Source organism: Struthio camelus, chromosome 1, assembly GCF_040807025.1.
Source record: "Struthio camelus isolate bStrCam1 chromosome 1, bStrCam1.hap1, whole genome shotgun sequence".
Lineage (NCBI taxonomy): Eukaryota > Metazoa > Chordata > Aves > Struthioniformes > Struthionidae > Struthio > Struthio camelus.
The window spans coordinates 460666-483814 of NC_090942.1; the positions used below are offsets into that span (position 1 = coordinate 460666).

General features: G+C 45.5%; 1 protein-coding gene across 11 annotated transcripts in view; it reads left to right on the forward strand.

Annotated features, from left to right (window-relative positions):
• Nucleotides 1-23149, forward strand: part of SHANK3 (SH3 and multiple ankyrin repeat domains 3) — a 385552-nt gene that overhangs the window by 202896 nt on the left and 159507 nt on the right. For all 11 annotated transcript variants that reach the window (XM_068937006.1, XM_068937137.1, XM_068937086.1 and 8 more), the window contains exon 12: nt 19615-19728. In XM_068937006.1, coding sequence (XP_068793107.1) covers nt 19615-19728 — 114 coding nt within the window. The remainder of the gene's footprint in view (nt 1-19614; nt 19729-23149) is intronic.

Genomic DNA, 23149 nt, shown 5'->3' on the forward strand with positions numbered 1-23149 from the left:
CTTTGGTTAGCTACCCAAATTTGCTGCTTTTAGTATTCTGACCTGTGTTTCATCCTTCTGAGACTGGTATTTCTTTAGCCTTCAGCTCATCCTCAGGCCTCAGCTTTTTTTGGTTGGGCTGTCCAGATCCAGAGTGTGTCAGGTGTGACTACTGTTGGGCTATCATGTGTTGGTGTCAGATAGGAAGAACAGGGAACGAGTGGGTGATGTGCGTTTTATATACCTCTGTGTATGTATGTGATGTAAAATGCACAGAATTGCATGCTTTCCCCCCCTTTTTATTTAACTGGAATGCCACAGTATTCATTCTCCTGTAGTTTAAAAAAAAAAGGGGGGGAGGAAGGGAAGAGGGAGAAGCATTACAAGCAGAACTGTCTCCGTACTGCTGCATCACTCCCAGTGTTGTCCTCGCTGTGCCTCAGGAAATCCCCAAATGCTGTTCCCCCCCCCCCCCCCATCTCTGAGCCCACCTACTTGCAGGCCACTATCTCAGCTTCTGTCTAGCTGGTGGACAGTTAGTCATTATGGGAACGGATCTATTGCTGTCTAATTACCAACTCTGTGCTCTAATCAGGGCCCCTTGAAGTTGACCTGTTTTGTGCTTTGTGCTTGTATCTACTCTTCTGGGTACAAAAAGTGCCAGAGATGCCTGTGGTCTGTACCTTTGTTTGCATGTTTGTGTGAGCCCCCTGCCCGCTCTCCTGTTGGCCCACACTGAACAGCTCTCTCCTACACCAGAGCTGCCCAGCTATGCTTACTACTCACAGCCGTGCTTGTTTACACAGGATAGTCCTACTGTACCTGTGACCTGCACCTGGCTTAAATGTACCTGAGGTGCCCACACGTGCTTTCCCCGAAATCTTTCTGTTTTATGAGGCAGATACTGATGAGCAAAGGGGAGGAGCAAATTCAGTGGAAGTGTTGCTTGCTTTGGCAAAACTGAGAATATTTCTCATATGTGAAGTGAAGAGCGTGGAAGGAGCTGGTTTTCAGTTCAGAGCAGAGCTTTCTCTGGGACATTTTCAGAATGCCACAGGGAACAGAGTCTGGGCTTCTCTTCTCCTTTCTCTGCCTAACTGTGATTAGCCATGCAGAGAACGGATGAGGAGTTGTGATGAGTGCAATTAAAGTATGCAACACCAGGACAACTCCGAGAGGATTTCCCATCAGGTCTGTTAAGCCAAGACAAAATGAAAGGAGGCTGAACATGTAAAAACAAGAAGCTTTAGAGCCAGCCTGTGACACCAGCCATGTGGTAAGGTGGCCAGTTGTATTCAATAACAAGTGGCTCTGTTGGAGTCTTAGGTCAGTCCTGGTGGCTTCTCTCAGGGAAGTGAAAGCTTGGAGGAATTTCTCTGAAGACCTAGGAAAGGAAGGGGTGGGTGTGGGCATATTGGAAAGGCTGGATGTGTCAGTGCTCTTTGGAGAGAGGAGAGGAGCGAGTTGGCACTAGCTAGAGTGGAGATTGTGAGGGGGCTTGTTGTCGCTGGCAGTGCTTCCTAAGACTGATCTCCTCTGATGTGCCTTTATCTAAAGTTTGCCCTTCTCTTTCTCAGAGGTTTCTCTATAGTCTGTGAGTGTGCATATCAGGATGCCTTGATGAAGTATATAGATGGAGGATTGCTCGTGCCCTGCCTGTGCCTGCAAGGCACTGTAGGCCCAGTGCCGTTGCAGTCCCTCCCAGTCGCGGAGAGGAGAAGCACTGTTTCGTGACCGCTGCTCTGGCTGTGCAGTGTTCTCTTACTTTGCTGGCAACTTGAAATACTTTCTAAAACGTCCCCTCAGCTGGGCTGCTGTTGTGGTTTTTGGAGAGACAGCCAATCAACACTCAATTTGGCTTGTGCTGTTTCCATTCACCAGTGTGCACAGTCAGTTGCTTTGGCGCCGAGGCAAGTGGCTATTCTGAATTAATATTTGATGCACTGTAGCTCCAAGTCACAGGTTCACAAGGTCAGGGACCAGCAGCTGCAGAACTTCTACAGAAGCTTGTTACTCCTCCAGCTCCTGGTGATGCGATCCTGCCTGCTGGGAGCAGGCATAAGAATGGCCTTACTGGTACAGATTAAAGGCCCTATTAGCCTGTCTTCAGCACTGCCTGGGGAAGGGAGTGAGCGTATGAAACTTGGAGAATTCCTGACCTATGAGCAGCATCGCTGTGTTTAGAGCCACTGAGAGTAGAGTGTGTTTTTTGTTGTTGTTGTTGTTCTTTTTTTAAATAATGAACTTGTCTATTTGCTATTTTAACCCATACAAATTCTTAGTACCCACAACAGCTTAACTGTGCATTGTGTAAAAAGCCTTTTCTTCTGGATTTTTTTTGGTCTACTCTCTGCAGGTTTTGCTTGATGATGCCTAATTTGTTTGCTGAAAGAAGGAGTGGACAGTGGTTCCCTCTTCATCCTGTCTGTGCCGCTCATGACTTTATACATGTCTATCATAGCCCCTTTTTCTTTTCCAGACTAGGGGCTGCTTATTCTTTCTGTGGGAGCCATTCCAAACCTTTCATCCTCTCCGTTACCCTTCTCTGTATCTTTTCCAGTTGTGTTATGTCCTCTTTGAGCTGAGGGAACTGAACTGCATGTAGCATTCAGTATACTTTTCCTGTCTTAATCATTCCTAACGTTTGGTGAGTTTTTTGCTGCTATCAATCATTGAACTGTTTTCACAGAAAGATCTAAATCAAGATCTCATTCCTGAGAGGCAATAGGTCAGAGCCCGGTATCACGTATGTAATGTTAGTTATTTTTTCTCATATAGTTCTGCTGCACATTTACCTGTATCGAATTTAATCTGTCACTTTATCATCCAGTTGCTCAATGTTGTACAATGTGTTAGGAATAATTTCAGTGGTTTCACTTTTCTGCTTCTTTGTCTTGCTTCCCCTTGGGCTCCTTCTTCCGTCTCCCTGCTGAGGACTGGAGCCCTGCCAGACAGGATGATGAGCACAAATGTCTTCAGACCTTTTAGAGAGGCTGGAGCCCCCATCATGTGTGTCCTATTGCAGGAGCAAATGGGATCCTCCCAGTGCTCCTGGATGTTTCACAGCAGCTGGCATCCTGGAAGCGGCTGCCAGCGTCCATAAGAGGGTTGTGGGCCCAGCTAGGTCTTACAGCAGTTTTTGTAAAAGCTGTTGCTTTTTTGTAACAGCGTGTAGTATTAACACCAAGTACTGGGTTCCTGTAGGGAAGCTTTCTGAGCTTGAAGGGGAAGTTTGAAAGTGCAAGGGGTTCTGCTACAGGTATCTCTTCAAGGACCAAATGGCGGCCTAAAAGTGTCAACCTGCGTTACTGCAAACATGAGAAGCGTTTGCTAATACCCCTTGGCTCTAGCTTCAGCACTGGTAGTGCAGTCAGTGGGTGGTATGAGTGTTCACTGTGTGAACTCGCCTGTGGCAGCCTGTCTCAGAACACCTGCTAACGCTCCCATCATCTTTGTGCTGAAGAGTCGCTTCAGGTTGGCTTTGTTCTGCCTTCGTGCCACATTGTTCCTCCCATACCTGCTTTTGCAAGGCCTTGGAGGGAAGGGCATGGTCATACGTCTTGCCTGAGATTTTTCATGACTGCAAAAGGAGTTGGAACTGGGGGAAACCTTGTGTTTAACCTGATAATTGTGAATGGATGATTTGGGCATTGAGCTACGTTACTGGTTTTCTGAAGCAGCAGAGCAGCTGGAGTCCTGCTGGTGTACATGTGCTGGCTGGCAGGAACGTGCCAAGGCCTTCAGGAGTGGTCCTCGCCTACAAGTCTCATGGCGTGCTGCCCTGCAGCGGTGGCCCCTGGAGCTCTGGGAAGCGCCACAGGCATAAGGATATTTCAGTTCCCTGAGATGGAGAAAACTGTTGTAAGAGAAGGTGCCGTTGGTGTGTACTCTGGGGTATCAGGCATAGTAACTTGTGTGGTGGTTCATCTGAGTTTTCCGGTGTAGACTTGGCTTTAGAAAAGGTTTGACTGGGCCGGTGTCCTAATATGCCTCCCTAAGGACGACTCATCAGGCAGACAGTTAATGTCGGGGCGAGTTCCTGGGGTCAGGGCTCTGCAGTGTTGAAGTCCAGCGAACTTAGTGTGTGCTCTGTTTTGTCTGTAGCTGGCCCCAGAAGGAGAAAGGTGTATTCAGAGTCTGGTTGCCTGGGGAATTAAATCCGTACACAAAAATACTTCTGCTGTAAGTGGCCCTAGAGGGGATTGATGTCTCTAGGGGGTAGGGAAAGGGAAGGGAGAAAGATCAGCCAGTGCTGGGAGAAAAGGAGGATGAGCATGGCCAGCAGGAAAAAAACGCATTAGTCCCCTTTCAGCGCTGGTCGTCTGGGTCAGGGCCACCCTGTTCGAGCTTCGTGTACATCATGTTTTGAATGTGCTCATTGGATACCAGATCCTGAAGCTTGCTTAGGCTGAAAAGTACTCATTAATATTTTGGGAATACATTAATTCCTTCCCTTCCCTATTCCAACCTGCTGGCTTTGATTGGCACTATTTTTTACAATAAATGCTTAATTAAAGGCATAATGACTGTATAATGATTGTATTAAAAGCAAGATGATTATAAAAATCAGCTTAGCAGTTGGAGGCTGAGGGGCTAGAATAGCTCAGCATAGAAATCTGCAGCAGTGCTGTGGAATCTGTGCTTGGAAGTTGACTATATTCAGTCTTTCTGCTACCGCTGCACTCGCAGACCCTGGGTCCAGGGCCCTGTTCTGCTGAGTGCTGTATAGAGATTCGTTGATACCTTGTCTTAAGGAATTTCTGCCTAAACAGGCAATAAGTGGGAGAAAGGCAGTGTCTTAAGGACAGATGTGTCATAGTTGCTTACAGCCTGGATTACTGTAAATGAGGAATAGAGCTGTGGCATGAAGAAAGTTACAAAACATAATGTATTTCTGCATCAGCCTCTGGCCTCCAAGTCCCACAGACTATTGAGTCAAGGTCAAGGTCTTGGTCCTTTGCCCCGCATGGGGAGCCTGAGGCTCGGGGTGGGGGCAGTGGTGGACAGCTGAGCTCCCGAGGCACCACGGCACTGTCCCCCACAAGGACAAAATATGTCAGTGCAGGGACAGAGCTTTCTGAGAGCTTCCCAAACTCACTTCCTGGCCTCGCTGCCTCCTTCTCCAGGTGCTGCTGCTCCTCTCTGAGCCACCTTTGCCAGTGTGTACATGTAGTTAAAGAATAACAAAACCATGTCCTTCTCTGTCTGGCCACTAGCCCCAAACACTTGCTGCTCATGCAGATCCAGTCCCTCAGAAGGAGTGGTGGGCATGAAACATGTCAGTGAGGCAGTGGCCAGCCTTTCTCAGGTGTGTCCTTAAGGCATTGATGAGCGTGATATGAAACTTGGATAGAGCGGAAATAACCCAGGAGAAGAAGCATGACAGCCCCCTGCAGAGCTTGTGGCTTGTGTTCTGTTGGACCAAATGTGTTGTGCTGCGGGACATGCAGGGCCAAAGATCGTGCTTTCTGGTTCTTACCACTTCTGCGTACAGATTTCTGCCCTAGCCTCTCCAGTGACTCTCAGGTGGATTCCATCTGCTCCTGCAGACTTTTCAGATACCCAGACCTTGAGCTTAATTGCTTTTACCTGCTTGCATCTGAGGGTGCCAGGAAAGTTGCAATAGAGTCGGTGACAGATGGTGTGGGAGAGGGTGGTCTCTGCTTTCTCTCTCCCCATGCCAATTCCCTCTTTGTGCCCACTTTTTAGGTCATGTCCCCATTCATCCTGTAATGATCTCATTTCCTTCATTGTCATGAGTTCTGTGTTACCTCAGATCTTGTTTTGGACTCAGCAGTGCCTCTGTTCTCTGAGGTAGCTGGAGCCCCAAGTTTAACCAGGGATGGAAGAGATCATTTAGAAATTGCCCTTCACCTTGGACTACTATCTATGCTGTGCCTTTGTCAGTATGGTTCATGAGAAAAGCTGAAAATTACAAGCTTAATAAAGCATAAACACTGCATATGATTTTAAAGGGCAGTTCTGAAAATGCTGCAAGCTGTTTAAAAGTGCACTGCTGAAGGAACGATAGGAATTCATATTGAGAGAAACTGTCTTTGTTTTGAAAGTTTAAAACTATTTATCTCTACAAATGGATTACTTACATCACAAATGTAAGTTGTGTTAGTAGCAGAAGATACTCTAGTGGCTACAGAGGAGACTCACTGAGTCTCTGTGGTTGGAAGCATTTAAGGTCAGGCTGTGCTCTTGGGAATTGCTGAGAGGAGAGGCTGGACCCCCCCTCATTCAGTCACTCTCCGCAGTGCTGCTGCTGTGTTTCTCCCCTGTCCAGGGGAGACTGCAAGACTGCCCAGTTGGTCAGCTTAGACATGTCCCTTGCATGGCTTCTGCAAAAGGGGAGGCAGAGAGCTGCCACCACAGACCTGTGTCCACACTATCTGCTTGATATGAGAGTTTGGAGAACCAGCACGTGTGCACCTCTGCCACACCCATCAAGGCTTGCTTGGTTTGTGCACTTCTGAAGTGATCTTAACAACGTGCCAGTCTTTTGCCTGCTCTGGTGGGCACGGGCACTTGGGATAGGATGAGCGGTTGTTTCATTTCTGCTCCTTGGGCATAGCAGCATAGTCCCTGCCAAAGGTAAAGCTTCTTACTTTATGGGCAAAGTTGGTTCAAGCTTGTGGAAGAAACTCTTGCACCAAGAACCCTCCACAACCTTCCTATCTCTAGCTTCAAGCACTACATGTTGAACTAGGGCAGGTGGCTGTTTCAGCTTTACTCGGTTGATCCTTTGGATCACCGTAAATTTGAATTCTTCCCAGGATTTCTTCAGTACCAATGAAGAAACACACCCCACCCTGCCTTCTGTCATCTCTAGTACAGCAATGAGGGTTTTCCTTCCTGCTCCCCTTTGTCTGTTTTAGAACACTTTTAGATATAAAGTATTATGGCTACAAATTAGTAGGACACCAAATGTTGTGTCCATCATCTTGGATTCCTTCCGTATAGGAAGCAAATCAAAGAACCAAGTGCTCGGAGCTAGCTTTAGTTTGGGAGCTCCTTTTTCTACCTTGATCTCTTTGGATGATTTGCATTTTATGCCTAACTTGGAAGTCTGTGACCTGACACGCTAAGTTGTTGACCAAATTGCTTGCCTTTAACAACAGTTCTGCTGGCTTTGTTATTCTGAAGATACATCAAGAGCTCGCGTTCTCCTCAGGAGCCATGCACCAGACTATGAGGAAACCCAAACGGTTATGAGGAAACTAGGCAGTTTTCTCTGCTTGTTCAGTTCTGCGTGGCAGGTCTCGCCCTGGACTCATGCCAGCACATGCAGCTGCAGTACTCATTTTGTTTCTCCACTGGATGACTATAAATCATACAATTTCCTAGGGTCACTGGAGGTTCCAATTCAAGCTACCCAAGGCAAAGGCTCTAAGTTGTTACACATCTAATATACTACATTGCTTGAGAGACTTTCTGTGCCCAGAACTAAAGGCATCTTAAGACCTGCTCTGGTATTATGGTAGTTTCCAGCTCTTTCTTCTTTGTTTGTTGGGAAACATTATTCTACTGCAAGAATAAACTTTCACAGTAGACTCTGAAGCTCTCCTTTCACTCTGATCATTTTCTTGGATGGGTTTTGGGTCAAGATCTCCACCAACCACCAAGATCAATCTATCTCTGATTGCAGAGAGCATCTGCTAACTCAGCTGAGATGAGCAAGTGACTAGAGATCCACGAGCTTTCTTTTTACCTTTATTACACTGATCTTTTTACCTTTATTAGCTGCCAACATTGGGGGCTGCCATTTTGGTAGCAGAATATCTGCCTTTCTCTTGAGATAGCACTTTCTCTGTTGGAATTCTTTCCATTATAATTTGTTGTAATATTTTAAAGAAAATATGTGGAAAATCCACTTATTTTGCTCTGCAACTTTTTTTATTGCCATGAAATAGGCAATAGCTAGGAGATAGTTCTGCTTGAAAGGTGTCAAATGGCCCTTATGGAGGGGCCGTCATGTGAAGTTTGGACCGGGATTACTGGAGACTGACGTAGGAAGCTTCATGTGCGTTCATGTCCTGGCATAACCTAACAGTGGCACAGGTACACGGTGCTTCTGCGTGTAAGCTAAGTTGCTGGTGTGGTAAACAGTACTGAATGCTGAGTGTGGGATTAACCTGAAGGGACGTGCTGAGGAGGACTCATGCTGTAGAAAGCATGTTATACTGAGGCAAAAATCTATGTAAAAGTTCTTGCCCCTGTGGTATACTACCTCTAAGGCACATATGTCTTCTGCTGCAGACTTGCTAGGGGGAAGCTCTTCTGCTTGCTAGATGGCAGGGATATGTGTGCATGCTTTTGTTAGAGAGAATTATGCACATATGGAAGACTAAGAGAGAGTCCGGCCTCGGAGTATCTGTAGAACTTCCCATTGGAGAGATGCACAATGCTTTCCTTGATGACCCAAAATTGCTATCTTGATTGTAATTTTAATTTTGATGAGCCCAAATTGCAGTTGGGTATACTTCCATTCATGGACCATGTGGGAATAGCTCTTTATCCATGCCTAGCTGTTACTGTGTTTTGAGGTCTTCATGAACACAGATGCATTCAGTGGGGTGGCGGATGCGTTGCTGAAGTGGAAGACATCTATATCCATGCCTGAACAACAGGAGAACTCCATTTCCATGTTGTATGTGGACTCTGGCTTCTCAGCCATTGTCACCAGCAAGGGAGTGAGTGGTATGTAATGAAGGCCTGCTCAGTGTAACCAGGACAAAGAGCCTCCCCGGGGCTTTTCACTGAAGGGTTATGAGGCAGGTGACACACTTCTTCCTCTCTATCTGGGCGATGCCCATGTGAATCTTTCCTACTTTTCCTAATTTTTTTCACTGCCAACTTGTCTCTCTCTTGTTTCTGTTGTTGTGGTGAAAGGACCTTGCAACACCTGCCGGAAGGATTGTATGCAGGCAGCTTATCAGTTTGATGAGGCGTTTTCAAATGAGCTTTTACAACTACATTTTAATTTCATAACAAATCAAAGGTGCAGAATAAAAAGTTGTGCTTTGTGACATGTGATGAGGACACACTGACTCTGGAAACATCTTGGTTTTTGCAGCTTGACCCATCAGTGATCTGCGAACTTTCTTCTTCAGATAACAGGTTTTAAGAGTTCAGGTTCTAGGATTTAGGAAGACTATAGCCTCGGTGTGCAGGTACTAGAGCCTACGCCTTCCCTGGACTATTTGCTCCTGAGACCTGCATACCTGGCACAGCCTCTGGGCTTCCTCTGACAGAGGATATGGCTAACAGTGGTTCACAAACACAGATCCTGGGTTATGGGTATCAAGAGTGCAAGTAATTGTGCACTTAAGAATATATAGTCTATGCATGTGAGTGTATTCGGGCTCATCTGACTATGTGCATACCCTTGAGCAAAGTGCTTGAGTGCTCAAGTTGAGCTGGGAGTTAACAGGGCTCAGAGCAAAGGATTTAAAGCAACGTGAAACTTTCTGTGCAAGTTGCTTGGCTTCCTTCCAGTTTTAACTGTGCCTCAGTATAGTCATAGGCAAATTAAATGGAAAGGAGGAAACTTTGCTAGTGTGGGAAAACAATAATAGCAAGAAACCTGAAGCGTGATAAGCTCTGGAACTAGCTGAAGGTCAGAGCATACTACTGCTGTTCAGATGAGGGACTGGACCAAAAATGGGTCAGTTGCTGATGATTTTTTCAAAGCTTAGCATCAGTAATTTACAGCTGACATTGAGCAAAACTGTGCTGTCGGCATGGTTCTGGCAGATTCCATTTTTCTGGGTCCCTGGTACAGCAGTGGCTCAGGAGCGTAAAAATGTAAGGAGGAAGAGTGTGTAAGAGAGGCAGGCCATGCAGTCTTCCTGTTAGTCCGGCAAAGAGGTTTCTGCGCTTTATATAATATGCAGGTTATTGGGAAATTGTCCTGGACATGGAGTTCTTGTGTGATTTGAGGCAGTGTTTGCTTGTTCACTGAGAAATTATTTTGGAATAAGACGCTAGAACTGTTTAGAGACCTGTGTACCACAGAAGCACTGATTTCCTCTAGACTTTATCTTGGATTATGAGAGTGTAATGCAATGGTGGTGTTTCGGTGGTATGATGTGCATCTAGGCTTGGAGAGAGATCAGGATACCTGTTCTACTTTCTTCTTTTTGGTGCCTTCTGCAGTTTGCCTTGGCTTATAATGTGTCTTTTGGGGAACAGCTGTGCAAGGGTTGCATTGGACCTAGACTGGAAAAATATATTAGCAACGCAGTCAAGTTTAGGGCTTCATCCAAAGTGAGTGCACGGGACAGCTGCGTAAAGTAGTTAATCGGGAACTGCAGATAAGCCTGCAGGCCAGGGGCTGAAGGAAGCCCTGTGGCATACGGACAGCAACAGTGCTGATAGCACTAGGGTCCCCAGTAGTTATCTTCATGAATGACCTAGCACTGCAGGCATGCTACTTGAAGTCATGTATCTGCTTTGAAGAAACTTGAGCGTTGTGTCAGCTTTTCTGCCTCATCATTGAGTGCATTTCATCTGGACAGGATGGCTTCAAGAATGAACCTTTGTTCCTGCATGACCTTTGCATCACAGTGCTCAGGGGAGGTCTCTGAAAGTCGTGTCTTATTAGAGCAAAAAGAGTCTTTCCTCTCTGGGCCTCAGCCCATGCCTCTGTGTTGCCTGTTGCAGAGGTCCAGTATGATGCCTCTGGGTTTCTGAAGCATGCCTTATCACAATTTTTGAAACTCTCTGGACTCATATTCTGTATCTGTCCCGCAGATGGCTGCTAGACAGCCATTTAGTAGATAAAACAAACAGAATAGTTTTGTCCTTTGTTTGTAACTCAGTACATGAGACGTGAATACTGATGTCCCTCCTCCACCAGGGATTGAGACTAAATTAACCTGTTATCTGAGAATTTGGCCATGACAGCTGTGAAAGGCACAAAAAACCCCCCACAAACAAACAATGCAGTGGGTATGATGCCAGCTGCAGTGTCTGTGAAAAGCTGACAGGGAGCTGCAGGGGCACGAGGATCGAAGGGAATTCACCAGGGTCCTGTGTCTTGCAATTCCAGGATCAGCAGAGGAAATGGCAAGTCTAAGCTGTACTGGAATGGCCCAGGAAAACTTATAATGAGGAGGCTGGTATCAGAGCATTAGAGAAGATCAGAGGACTGTCCTCAAATGCAGCCTGTGCCACTTTGCAGATGAGTGATGGAAAGAGCAAGACCCCTCGCAGGATTGGTGAGGAGTCAGGATTTGATGACAAGCAAGGTGTGGGAAGCCCTGGTGGTGAGTTAGAGTGAGGGACCTCAGCAGAGTTGAACGTGGGAGTCCAAAGGGACTATGGGAGCTATGAATTGGAGTTGTTGAGATGAGAAAGTCTATCAAAAATGAAATTAAGGGTGTTGCAGATTAGGAAGCAGAGTTTGCAGAGCTGTTTCCTTGGTCTCTGAGTTGCTTTGTATCTGTTCATGCATTAACTTGTACCCAGCACAGCAGAACCTGAGCTGAAAGTCATGTTTGCATAGTGCAATAACTGCACTGTTGTATCAGGTGTCCTTTTAGCTTCTTCCCCCTTCAGAGACTTTGTGTGTGAGGGCAGCATTATGCTGGGGTTAGCAGTGAACTGTTTGATGGATTTTAGTGCACTGGAGTAGATGATGGATGCAGTGTTACGAACTGATTCAGTGCCGTTGGCCGTGGGAGTGGCAAGTGGAAAGAATGCAAATGGTGGCTCTCTCAGCTTTTCTTCATAGGAGAGATGCTCCAGGCCCTTAATCATCTTAGTAGCCCTTTGCTGGACTCATTTCAGTAGCTCCATGTCTCTCTTGTATTGCGGAGCCCAGTCTTTAGAGAAGAATGACAGCTAAAACATTTCCTGAAAGATCCTCGCTGCTACTTGCTGCAAAGGCCGGAGGAGTCTGTAGGCAGTCCGTGTTCAAGCTGAATCCATAGAGAAATAGCGTGGCTCGGCTGCGTTGCTTCTCAAGCAAGATCTGAAATTGGAGCGCTTTGCGGGCTGAGCTGCCAGGCATGGTGCCATCCTTAGGACGCACCTAGGAGAAGGAATGTAGCAGCGCATCCTTCTTATAAAAAGGGGGGAAATCTCTGATGCTGAAGGGAGATCCCGTGTTTCTCAGGGCAGGATGGGGAACATGTCTCACAAGGAAACGGTATGGGAACTGGGCTAGTAGCTGCTGCATCCCCGCACGTTCCAGAGGGATTCCTGCACTAATATAGCAGGAGATGGAAATGTCAGAAAAGCATCGTCTTGGGAGATGGAACAAAAAAGAGAATTCTGCTTGAGCAGTGAATGAGATGAGGGTTGGCCTTAGTCCAGCCTTGTGAAGAGATGAGCAATTTGGATGCTAGAAGTGACCTTTCTAATAAAGAAGAAACAGTAACAAATCCAAGCAAGGCAAATCTGTATCGGAGAGACTCTTTAAGAAAGCAACTTTTGGGATTGCCCTGGAGAGGGGCAGTCACAGATCAGTCTGTAGGGGAATTGGGAAAGGAAACACCAGCCACAGTTTGTGGGTTATATGTGTGTGTTGTGTTTTGTTGTTTTGTTTTATTTTTGTCTTGGAACCCTCTGAAACAATGGAAAATGGGAGCTTCAAGAAAGGAACAGAGATAGTAGGAAAAAAAGCTGAATAATTTTGCTGTCCCAGCCACTCCTGATGTTGCTGGCTCTTGTAAAAGGGCCGTTCTGGTAGCGATTAGAGAGTCCTGCCAAGCTGAGCACCCCCTCTGTGGTATGTAGTGGAGAGAAGAGGCAGGGCCCATACCTGGAACTGCAGGTCATACACTTTGTAGAGTGAAACAGTAGAGCAGCTGACAATGCAAATATGGCGTGCAAGTAGATGATCTTACAGAGCTGACCCTGCTAGGCTGGTTCTGTACTATAGGCTTTAAGGGCTAAATGGAACTGAAAAGAATGGGAGGAACACAAAGCAAAAAGAGTAATTCTCAGTCAGGACAACTGCCTTGTCATTTGCAGCTGGCTGGGGTCCATAAGCATCATTTCAGTAGGGAGTTTTCCAGAAGATCTGAAGGATGATACAGTAGATTCTCCTAGGGAGAAGTGCTTGTACAGCGCAGTGTATAGGAGGAAGCATGCAGCAGTTTGAAAGGCATATTTGGAGATAAGTAGCAGTTTAGAATGGGATGAAGGAAAATAGGGTCAGATTTATGATAGAACAGCTATGGAAGGTGCCCCAGAGGGCCTCAAAGGGGATGGCAGGAATGTCTGCATTTTGTATCAAGGTGGAGAGGGAGCCTCCAAGAGAACCCTCAAGGGTGGCTGAAGGAAAGCCGAGGGTCCTTTAGCAGCATGTTAAAAGAACCTGGTAGACAAACTCTGCTTGAGAATGCGCTGGTCACTTGGGCTTTGTTTGATCAGGCCATGCGGCGAACAACAAAACACTGGCAAATTGCATTGGGCCTTAACTGTCTAGGGGTCGGGATCCAAAGGTCATCAGGCATGACTTCCTGTCTGTAAGAAATTTTTTTTTTCAATATGAACTTTGTTTGTTAATTTCTTCAAAGCATATTTAAGTATTCAATGTGCACATCCCAACATAACTCCATGTATGCCTCATTGCTAGGTTTAGAGGTATTCAAATTACTAGTGACCTTCGGAGCTGATGGTTGTATGTGTGAGCTGCCCAGCTTGAATCAGTGATTTGTAGGCCATTGTTTCTCTTCTCCTGTCATTGCCAGCTTTTCCTTGAATGTTTTGATGTTGCCTGCTCAGACAGGCCCTCTGCAGGAGGTGATGGGTCATAGGTAATTTGGGCCTATGCGCTCGTAGGGAGCTCACAGAGTTCTTTGTGTGGCAGTAAAGGAGAAAGACATGATTCTATAGAAGAAAATGTAGCAGGCTTTTGGGAGGGTGACTCTTCAGGAGAGCCTGCAGAGAGATGGCATCCACGTTTCCGAACAAGCCCCTGCTGACATCCAGCTGAATGTAGGCCGCCTTTTTGAGCCCTCTCCTTTCAGTGTGCTGGGCATGAACTGCTGTAGCTTCAGAGCTCCTTGGCACCTATCTGCTCTGCCAGCCCAAAGCTCATGTTCTCTCTCTCCCTTGTCCTGAAGGAAGTTCTGTGCTTTTACAGCAAAAAAAGTTTGAGCTGAGTGAGGGCTTGCTGAGGACCTCTATAGAGATCATCTTTAATGCATGCCTATGAAGGGAGAAGAAGGCGAGTTCCATTGCAGGCCGAGAATGTGGGCAGGAGGTTTGCATGTTGGGGTGTTTTATGTGGGGGGGGAAAATGAGGAAGAATGAGCTGGGTGTGCAGTTGTATAGGGAGCCAGTGATGCTTTTGAATAGGGACCAGGGAGGATGATTGGAGCAGCAATGTGACATTAAGGAGTCCTTAAGAGCAGACTGTCATAGCTGTGGTGGAAAAAGACATAACCTGAGCAGAGGTGGAACCTGAAGTGAACAAGGAGCAGCAAAAACATGAGAGTGTGAGGCACTTAGTGCCATGTATAGATGCCATTGCAAAGAGGCGCATATGCACGCGCTGTGGCCTGTCCATGCTTGTTAATGGGAACTTCCATTCACTAACCCTTGAAAACTGTGGCCCAAATGCACCAGGTTTCACGTTCAGGAGTAGCTGATGTGGATTCCCATGCTGATCATGCTTCTGGGGCAGTTCAAGGACCTGGGCTTCCTGGTGAACAGAATGGGACTTGGAAACTGCTGAGGAATCTTGTTGTGACCTCAGGTGCCTTTAAAACATAAGATTTATGTGACTAAATATGAGGAAAAAGCTCTGTATAAACATACCATCTTTTAACCTGCCTGAAACCGAGCTTTAGGATGCAGTTTCTTTTGTACTTCGTGTTCTCGGATGTTAAACTGTGTTGTTGGCTTGAGTAATGGTGGTATTAACTGTACCATGGAGAGCACCTGAAGAGGCCGGTTCCTGTGGAAGCGTGGGATGTTTTGGGGGGTCAAACAATAAGCACGTTGTCTAGCAATATTGATATTGTAGCTGGGCCCTCAGTCATTTTAGATCTGCCTCACTGGCAAAGCTGTGGTCCAGTGCTGTTGTGAAGCTTTCATCACTTCAAAGCATTTTCTGGCAGTAAGCTCCCAGCAGAACCTGCCCCCCCTCCCCCCCCCCCATCAGAGCTTACTTCCATTAGTTTCCATGGTCAGAGTCCAACTCAACTGAGCTGAGTGAAGTCAACCAGTTGGCATAGCAAGAGTGGTAAGGAACCCTTCATGCAAACGTACACATGGAAGCGGGAGAGGAGATATGCGAAGGGGCCTGTTTCAGTATCCATTTTGGGTGTATCAGAGTGTAGAGAAAGGGCTTTCCTAAAGAACCAAATCTTAGCACTGGACAGTATCTGAATCTGTCTGGAGTTAGCACAGCTCAAGTGTGCTAGCTGAATGGACCAGAGAAACCATCTTCAAGTCAAAACAGAAAAAATAAATTGAAGACATGTTAATTTCGTTTCTTTTTGTCTCCAAGTATTAAATCTGATTCTTTAAGATTTGCATCTCATTAGGTAGACTCAGTTTGCCGTTACTTTAAAATCTGTGTTCAACATGATGCCAGACAGGCTGAAATCTCAGTCCTTCCAGTCCTCAAGAAGTAGCAAATTTTAAAGCAGGAGTACTGTTTTGTGATTGAAGTGCCAAGCATAACAATACAGTAATAGGCTCTGAAGAACTGGAGGAGCTCTCTTCCACCAAGGCCTGGTTTGGAAGCTGGGCTAGCAAAGTACTAGCAGGGGAGTTTTTCCATTGGCAAGTGTTAGCAGAGCTTTTATAGCATGGACAAGAGCAGTGGGAAATCAGGTCTGGGATTTGGGGCTCTTCCAAATTGTGACAACATCATAACCTTTGGAGAGCAGGAGCACTTGCATCTGAGGACAGGCTTTAGAGAAGAGACTTCAGTGAACCTCCTTTTTGGCTTGTAAATTGGACTCCCCCCCCCCCCCCCTGCTTCCTATAGGACTAATGCCTAAGTGTGGGAAACTATGGAGTTTGTTTTCTGTGGAGCGGTGTTAATTTATGGATAACTTTAGTATTTGCTTTTATTTGTGAGTGACACACATGCACTATGGTGATAGGTGCAGAAATAACTCTGATAATGTTGTTTGTGAAGTATTAGAAAGGAGCTGAATTAGACAGGTAGCAGCACTTGGTCGAGTGTGGGTGGGTCTGTGCGTTCTGCCGGTCAGGATGCCAAATACCATAGTTAATTCAGACATTAATTTTCAGAATAAGGTTTATTTGTTACCTTATTAAAAAAAGAAAAGAGAAAGAAAGACAAGAGATGGTCCGCTTGGTTGCCAGCAACAGAAGTCCCAATCTAGCAGTGGTACTCTCTCTAGCCTGTGTTGGGGGATTGGGTTCCCCCTGTAAGGTGTGCTGCTCTGTGCGTAATTGCACGCTCTTTCCCGAGCTGAAAGTATCTTAACTTTGCCAACAGGGAACTAAGCCTCATGTTGGATTCCCATCACCAGCACCTGTTTGCCGTACTTAGCAGGGCTAGTTGTCCTCAGTCCTACCAGCTCCTTGGGGAGGAAGATGAATACCAAGGAGGTAGCAACAGGGAGTTCCTGGAAGTAACAGCTCCAATGTGTGTACTGAGAATATGGACACACATGTGGCACCTGAGCTGTCCAGGCTGCTGCTGTTTTGGATCTAGCAGAAGAAAAGTGAAGGGAAACGCTTTTCCTCGGAGATTTTTGACTAGAGAGGCACCATTGCACTAACAAAGAGATAGTTATGCAGCGATTCATGTAGAGGCTAACAGCAAAGGCAGAAAACAGTGTAGCTAAGTCGCATGAAGCCTAAATGCTGAAGATAAGGAGGTGCAGTGAGAGACCCCAGGGGAAGGAGGAGGACAGCAGGATGATGCAGAGGTGATAGGCAGCAATGCCGTCATTTAAGCACAGTGCTCCTGCCTCAGCCCTGCCACCCAGTGGCTATGGTGAAGCAAGGACATCCAGGAGAGCTGAGTCAAGTGTGCTAATTCCCTCTCCCCCTTGTGAGGTCAAGACTAAAACATCTCTGTTACTTTGGCTAGAGGTGGAAGTATCCTCGTAGGGGCTTAGTATGCTCAAGATGAACTGAAAGCACCTCTTTTTGACTGTGGGGACTCTTTTCAAACAGAGCATTTTTGTGTATGCTGCAGTGCCCTGCCTGTTCTTAGGTGTTAGGTAAAAAAGTAAGGAGTAATAGGATACTCAAAATACCAAATCATTGTGCAGAATTCTTGTGTTATGGAGAAGACATGCAATAGTTGCTGTCTGTGTGGCTCTGACAGCGCACACAGTTATGGCATATTTGCATGGCTTTGTAATACACATTTTAATATTGTGAAGGACTGTATCTCAAGAGCTATTCCTACTGAGGACTGAAGATCTGGTTATTGGGCATTATGTTTTACCAGTAGTCTTGTTTACTTGGTTTCCTCTTGCGGTTAGACCTGAGTAACTCTACTGATCATCTCTGCTCATTCTGCCTGTTTGCAATGCAGTCTTAGGAAAGTGAGACAATAAGGATTTCCCCTGTGATTGTTGGTTGCCTCCTCAGTGTCATCCCATTGCCAAAAGGCCTTTTTGGTAACCTTCCAAAGGAGTTTCTTCATCTTTTCCTTGAGGCCTGCCTGATGGTTGGACAGAATATACAGCAGCCTCCAAGTTCACTGCATTTGTCCTGGGACAGATGTCGAGACTTGTCTGTGAACCTGCAATCTCTACCTCTGGGAGAAGCTGCTCTCTTTTTAACTGTTAAATTCATTTGAGTCCACTTCAGATCATGGGCAATCTTCAAATGAAAATGAATTTTATTCTGTGAAAGCCGTGAGGTTAAGTTATGATTACAAAGTTGGAAACGCAGCTATAAAGGAAAAACATAAGACAATGCAAATTTAAAATAGACCTGACATCAACCTTTTACTTTAGCTGTCATTCAGGGATTTGTTCAGGAGATTAAGAATTCAGTTCAGTGGAACCTTGCCAGTAAGGTATGTCTTCCTGAGCGGGAGGCTATCCCTGGGTGTATGTCTCCTACTTGTACTAGAAGGTTTTATAGCTGCTCTTGAAATTTCAAAGCAAGTCCCAAGAAACCCTGTATCTCTCCTCTAATTAAGGGGATCTCTTTGTGATGGGCTTGTTTTTAAGAACTTGTTATCTAGATAATGCTAAGGGAATACTTCTGATATCATTTGGGTTTTCACTCTGACAACAGGGACCCCGGGATGCTGACTCTTCTGTTTGTTTTCTTCTGTCTGGATGTCAAGTGAATTGCAATTCAGAGTGTTACACTGCAATGTTTTCCAAACTATGTATCAAAAGCTTATCACATTTGGGTGATGTGCAGCAGTTTCTCTTGATCTAATAGCGTTTTATAGACTACATGTAACACATTAATTCACAAGCTGTTCCAGAGACCACTGTGTTACAAAGAGTTATGAAAGTGTTGTGAGCCAGGATAACCTGAAAACATATGTAGCTGCTCTCCTTCTCCATTTCCATGGAAAAGGATGGTGCAGATAATTGTCCTTGTAACTGTTTGAGCTCAAGTGAGAGATGCGCATCAACTAGTTTCTGCATAAAATAGGGGTAATAGCTGCGTACTCTGGATATGATGCATAAATGAGGGACATCCAGAAAAGCTGGTAATAATTCTCAGCTGTCTTTGTTCTCCTCTTGTGTTGCACACACTTTTGTTCACTTGGATGCTTTAGGAATGATGACCCTTTTCTCAGTGGTTATTGGCAATGTAGTGGTCATGTCTGATGCATTTTAAAATGTCCCACATAGTCCAGATCTTTCTTACAGAGCCTGCTAGCATAAGGTGTGGGGGATCCAGTTGCAGGGAAGTAGGAAGTGACAGCTGACGCCAAACAGGTGTTTGCTGGTGATGGTTTTTATAGCAGATTTCACGTGCTGCTAATCTGCTTTGGACCCCATATTCATGTTCAGGTGTAATAAGAGGTGCTCGTTTTTTGTCTGCAGCTCTTCAGTAGTTTGGATCCTGGCTACCTGAAAGGCATCCTTTTTCAGTCAGCAGTTGGTGAAGAGTTCAAGCTGTTAGTTCCCTGGTTTAATGAGGAGACTCCTGATGTGATTCTCGGTTAGAATTTCCTTGACTCTGAACTCATTTAATTTTCAGAGCACATTTCAAACCTTCCTCTCTGTTTTTCCAAGCTCTGAGCAAGTAAAAGTAAGACTTAATGAATTGGGAGAATTTTGCTATGACATTGCAGTACCTTCATGTTTGGTGTGCCAGAGTGAAACAGCTCGCTCTTTCTGTCTGAACACGTGCTGTTCTCACAGTGACTTGTTTTGTCACCTTGGCCAAATTCTTTCCTTCCATTTCCAAATGCTATCGATTCGCTGTTTTGTTTTCCCGACGTGCAGCGACATGAAGGTCATTGGAAGGCCCACTGAAGGCACGTGAAGGCCACTACGCTTTCTCCCTCCGTGACATGAAATCTTCCAAAGGCTTCTTGGGGTGCTTTCTTCCTCCAGACCATGCCTGATCCCAAACAGATTTTCTGTGCTCCACGCTTTCGTGTTTCCACTGACTTAACGCTTTGTGATGGGCTTTCTGGCCTTCCCTTTTTCGGGGAGCCCTCTTCATTGTTACTTACCTGTTTCTTTCTTCCCACAGTGCTGAGTATTGGCGAAGGTGGCTTTTGGGAAGGAACAGTGAAAGGCAGGACTGGCTGGTTCCCGGCAGAATGTGTTGAGGAGGTGCAGATGCGACAGTACGATCCGCGGCAAGGTAAGCTTTTTTTCTTGGCTCCAGGTGTCTCTCAGCAGATGCACTCAACAGCTGTGACCATCCCCAGAAATTCAGAAGTACTGATTTTAAATTTATAGCAATCTCTGAGTTTGCCCATTTTTTGCATTGGGTGGTGGATGCATCTGATGATTGCTCAAGATGTTTATTTTACTGTATGCATTAATATCCAGCAGTAGACATGCTGATCATGCTAAGTGGAATATTGTCACAAGAAGAGTGATCATTAGACCCTTTTGCACACATTGTTGAAGTGACATGGGTCTTTAGCAGGTGACAGTGGGTGATGGAGCAAGAGAATGTGACTGTCGATCTTAATCAAACATTGTAGAAGCCTTCAAAAGAGAATAGTAGCTGGATCCTGAGTAATTTGCATGTATCTGTTCTAGTTCAACATAACATATTAAAAATGGCTATGACTCAGCCCTGGCAGTCCTGACCCTCAGAATCTCCAGTGCCAGCAAAGCCATAATAAGTATTTGCTGTTCCTGAAGGACAGCAGCCCTCTGACAACTGTGTCCGGAGGAGCCGCTGATAGGAAGTACCAAGTGTGCAGCATTCTCAGAAGTCACCATGACTTCGTGGGGATACCTGCAGTTCTGGGTTGCATCACCACAGCTTGCCTCTTGTCAATGACAGCTGCCTGGGCAGATTTCCCCTCCCAGACTGAAAGAACTGTGTGGGAAACACACTTCTGGGATTCCTGAATTTGTCCAGCTAAAGCAACTGAAGAGAACATTTGTTTTTCTTGTTTTTGTTTTGTTTTTTGGGTTTTTTTTAATGTATAACTTAGCAGAGGGAAGAGGTGGCCCTGATTTGACAGATTTAGTGGAGTACAATTTGCATAGATGAGCATATTTGCATTCTGATATTTGCATATTAGATTATATTCACACAAATGAATTTTGGTATGTGAAAGTTAGACTTTGATTATGAAGCTGGAAACAAAGTTGTGGAAGAAAAAACCAAATCAATAAAATGCAATTCTTAGTTATAATCAACAGCAAGTTTTAATTAGTTTCTGGAAGCCTGTCCGCCCTTAAAAAGTCTTTTCTTTGCTCTAATCCCAGTCCTTCCTGAGAGTTTTAGATGTAAGTGTATACACCTCTAGGTATCTCCTTACCCAGGAAGTTTGGATTACGTAAATGAGCTGCTAGCTCTGTGTGTGCTGTGATGGGTATGTGGCAGGTTGTGCTCCAGGGCACTTGCACATCAGTCACTGCAGATAAAGTATTATATGCGTTTGGGACCTGGTCTTGTGGCTGTGGAAGGTGTAGCAGGAGCGCTGCCCCGTGAGTAGTGCTATGGAACATGCACACAGCAGTGTCTAAGCAGCAGAGCTTTTCTTCCCTCTATCTCTGAATTACTTCAGTTGCTAGCTTTCCCAAACCTGAGCTTCTAGCTTGTGTTCCCGATGCTCATTCGTATTCGTTGTTCAAAGTGTATCTCTATATGCTTCAGCTGGTTTCCGTTGTCACCTTTGCCTCTGCACTGTCCTGGCCAGAGGAGGTTCCTGACTGAGCTTGGTGTTACAAAACCTTGGCTTAGGTATCTGGCCGTACTCTGGGCCCCGGAGAAATGAAGCAAAAATACTTCTGTTGCGCTGATGGGAAAGCCTTGATGTCAGCGAAGACTGGAGTGGGATATTCCTCCTTTTTGAGAGGCGGTTAGGGCCGAGAAGTTGGAACTTTTCACTGAGGAGATTCCGGCTTCCTCCATCTCGTGCTGGCTTTGCAGCTGTATTCTGTAGCCTTTTCAATGTGCAGTGGCCATTTGCTCTGTCTTTTTGTGATGCTAAATCAGGAAGAGAGTAGACTAATTGGTGTCCCTAACTAATCAGCCCTTCCTGTATTTAGGCGTTCGTACTTGCTGTGTGCTGTCCTTGGAGGATGATACATGTCTGGGTTAAATTTAAGCCATGTGTAGTTAACCTCAGTGGAAAACAGATGGTGCTTAAACCCTACAGCCGGAGCGTAGGTGTGAACACTTTCATCCAATTGTCCATACTGTTGAATTGTTAGCTTGTTCCCTGGCATGGCTTTTACTTGTGCCAAATTTCACTTTTCCAGACAAAGCCTGGACACAGTTTTGAGCTAGAGTTTTTTTCCAGTAGGTAGTTTGGATAAGTCCATGATGTTTGCGCACAGATGAAAGTTTAGCTGTATGGACGTGATGTTGCTCTGCCGCTTGCCCTCGAGGCCAGAGAAGGAGAAGCATGTATTTTATGAGTTTAGGTATAGCCTAGCAGCTGATTGGGCTGTGCACTGATGGAAAGGTTTTGGCCTGACTATACTTTGGACTGACTATACTTGCTGGGGAGCAAAGCCAACCATATCAGACTTGCTAATCATCTCCAACTGTGTTTATAGATTCATGAGAGTAGTAGGGTAGCATGGCAGTTTATCTTGACTAGACTCATGTTGGAACAGATTGAAGGTGACTGTGACAAGGATGAGAGCAAATCAGGAAATTCATGTGATCTTCATTAGAATTCAGAGAAAGCAAGTTCCAGGGTTAGTATTTTGAAGATGATGTTAGGATGTTCCTTTAACTTGCAGGTATTTTTATTCTTTGAGGGGGAGAGGGCCACAAGTTATTGTTGACCTTGAAACCTAATTGGTTGTGCAAGTTGCTCAAATTTTGTCTTTCGTTCCCAGTGAATTCCCCAGTGTCCTCATATTGCTTTGATAGATTGTAAGAATAGGTTGAAAGATCTGCCCGGTAATCTGTCACAAAGAACACCTCTCGTATATCCAGAGATCAGTTTCTTTGTCATGGATCCTAACAAGAAATGCAAGGCTCTTGGCCCTAAAGCTGGCCTGTGTCGGAGCGCCCTGCCTGGTGTGCAGAAGGCTTCCAGTCTGGGAGGATGGTGTATGCCTGTCCTTCAACTTCAGTCTTCTGGAGGGCTTCTGCAGGGTAAAGCCACATACAAATATTAATCCTGATCACTGACTGGCTGAGAAGACTGTGATATCCAGTTCACATTCAAGTGAACTAATGTTTATAGAACGTTGTGTAAGGTTAATTTAGGTTGGAAGAGTCCTTGTAATGTCATCTGGTCCAGAGATCAAAGATGAGCACTCCAAGCAGTTACTAATATATCCCTATACTAGCAAATAAAATGGGACAATGTCTTGGTGACGCCTCCTCACCCTACAGTGGGGGGGTCTCCTTAGCTACGTTCCATCTGTGGAACTGAAATCCCTTTGGGACTGAACAGAGCTTTCTCTATGAAAAACACCATTTTTCTGTAGGATCTGGATTTATTTCTTCTGGCCGTGCTGAGTCAGAGCTCTCTGCCTTTGTCTGCCTTCCCATGAAGGTGGCATTTCTTGTGGCATTCTGACATCCAGGTGCTAGTGAACAGTCCCATCACTTCATTATACATTTTGATTCCTTG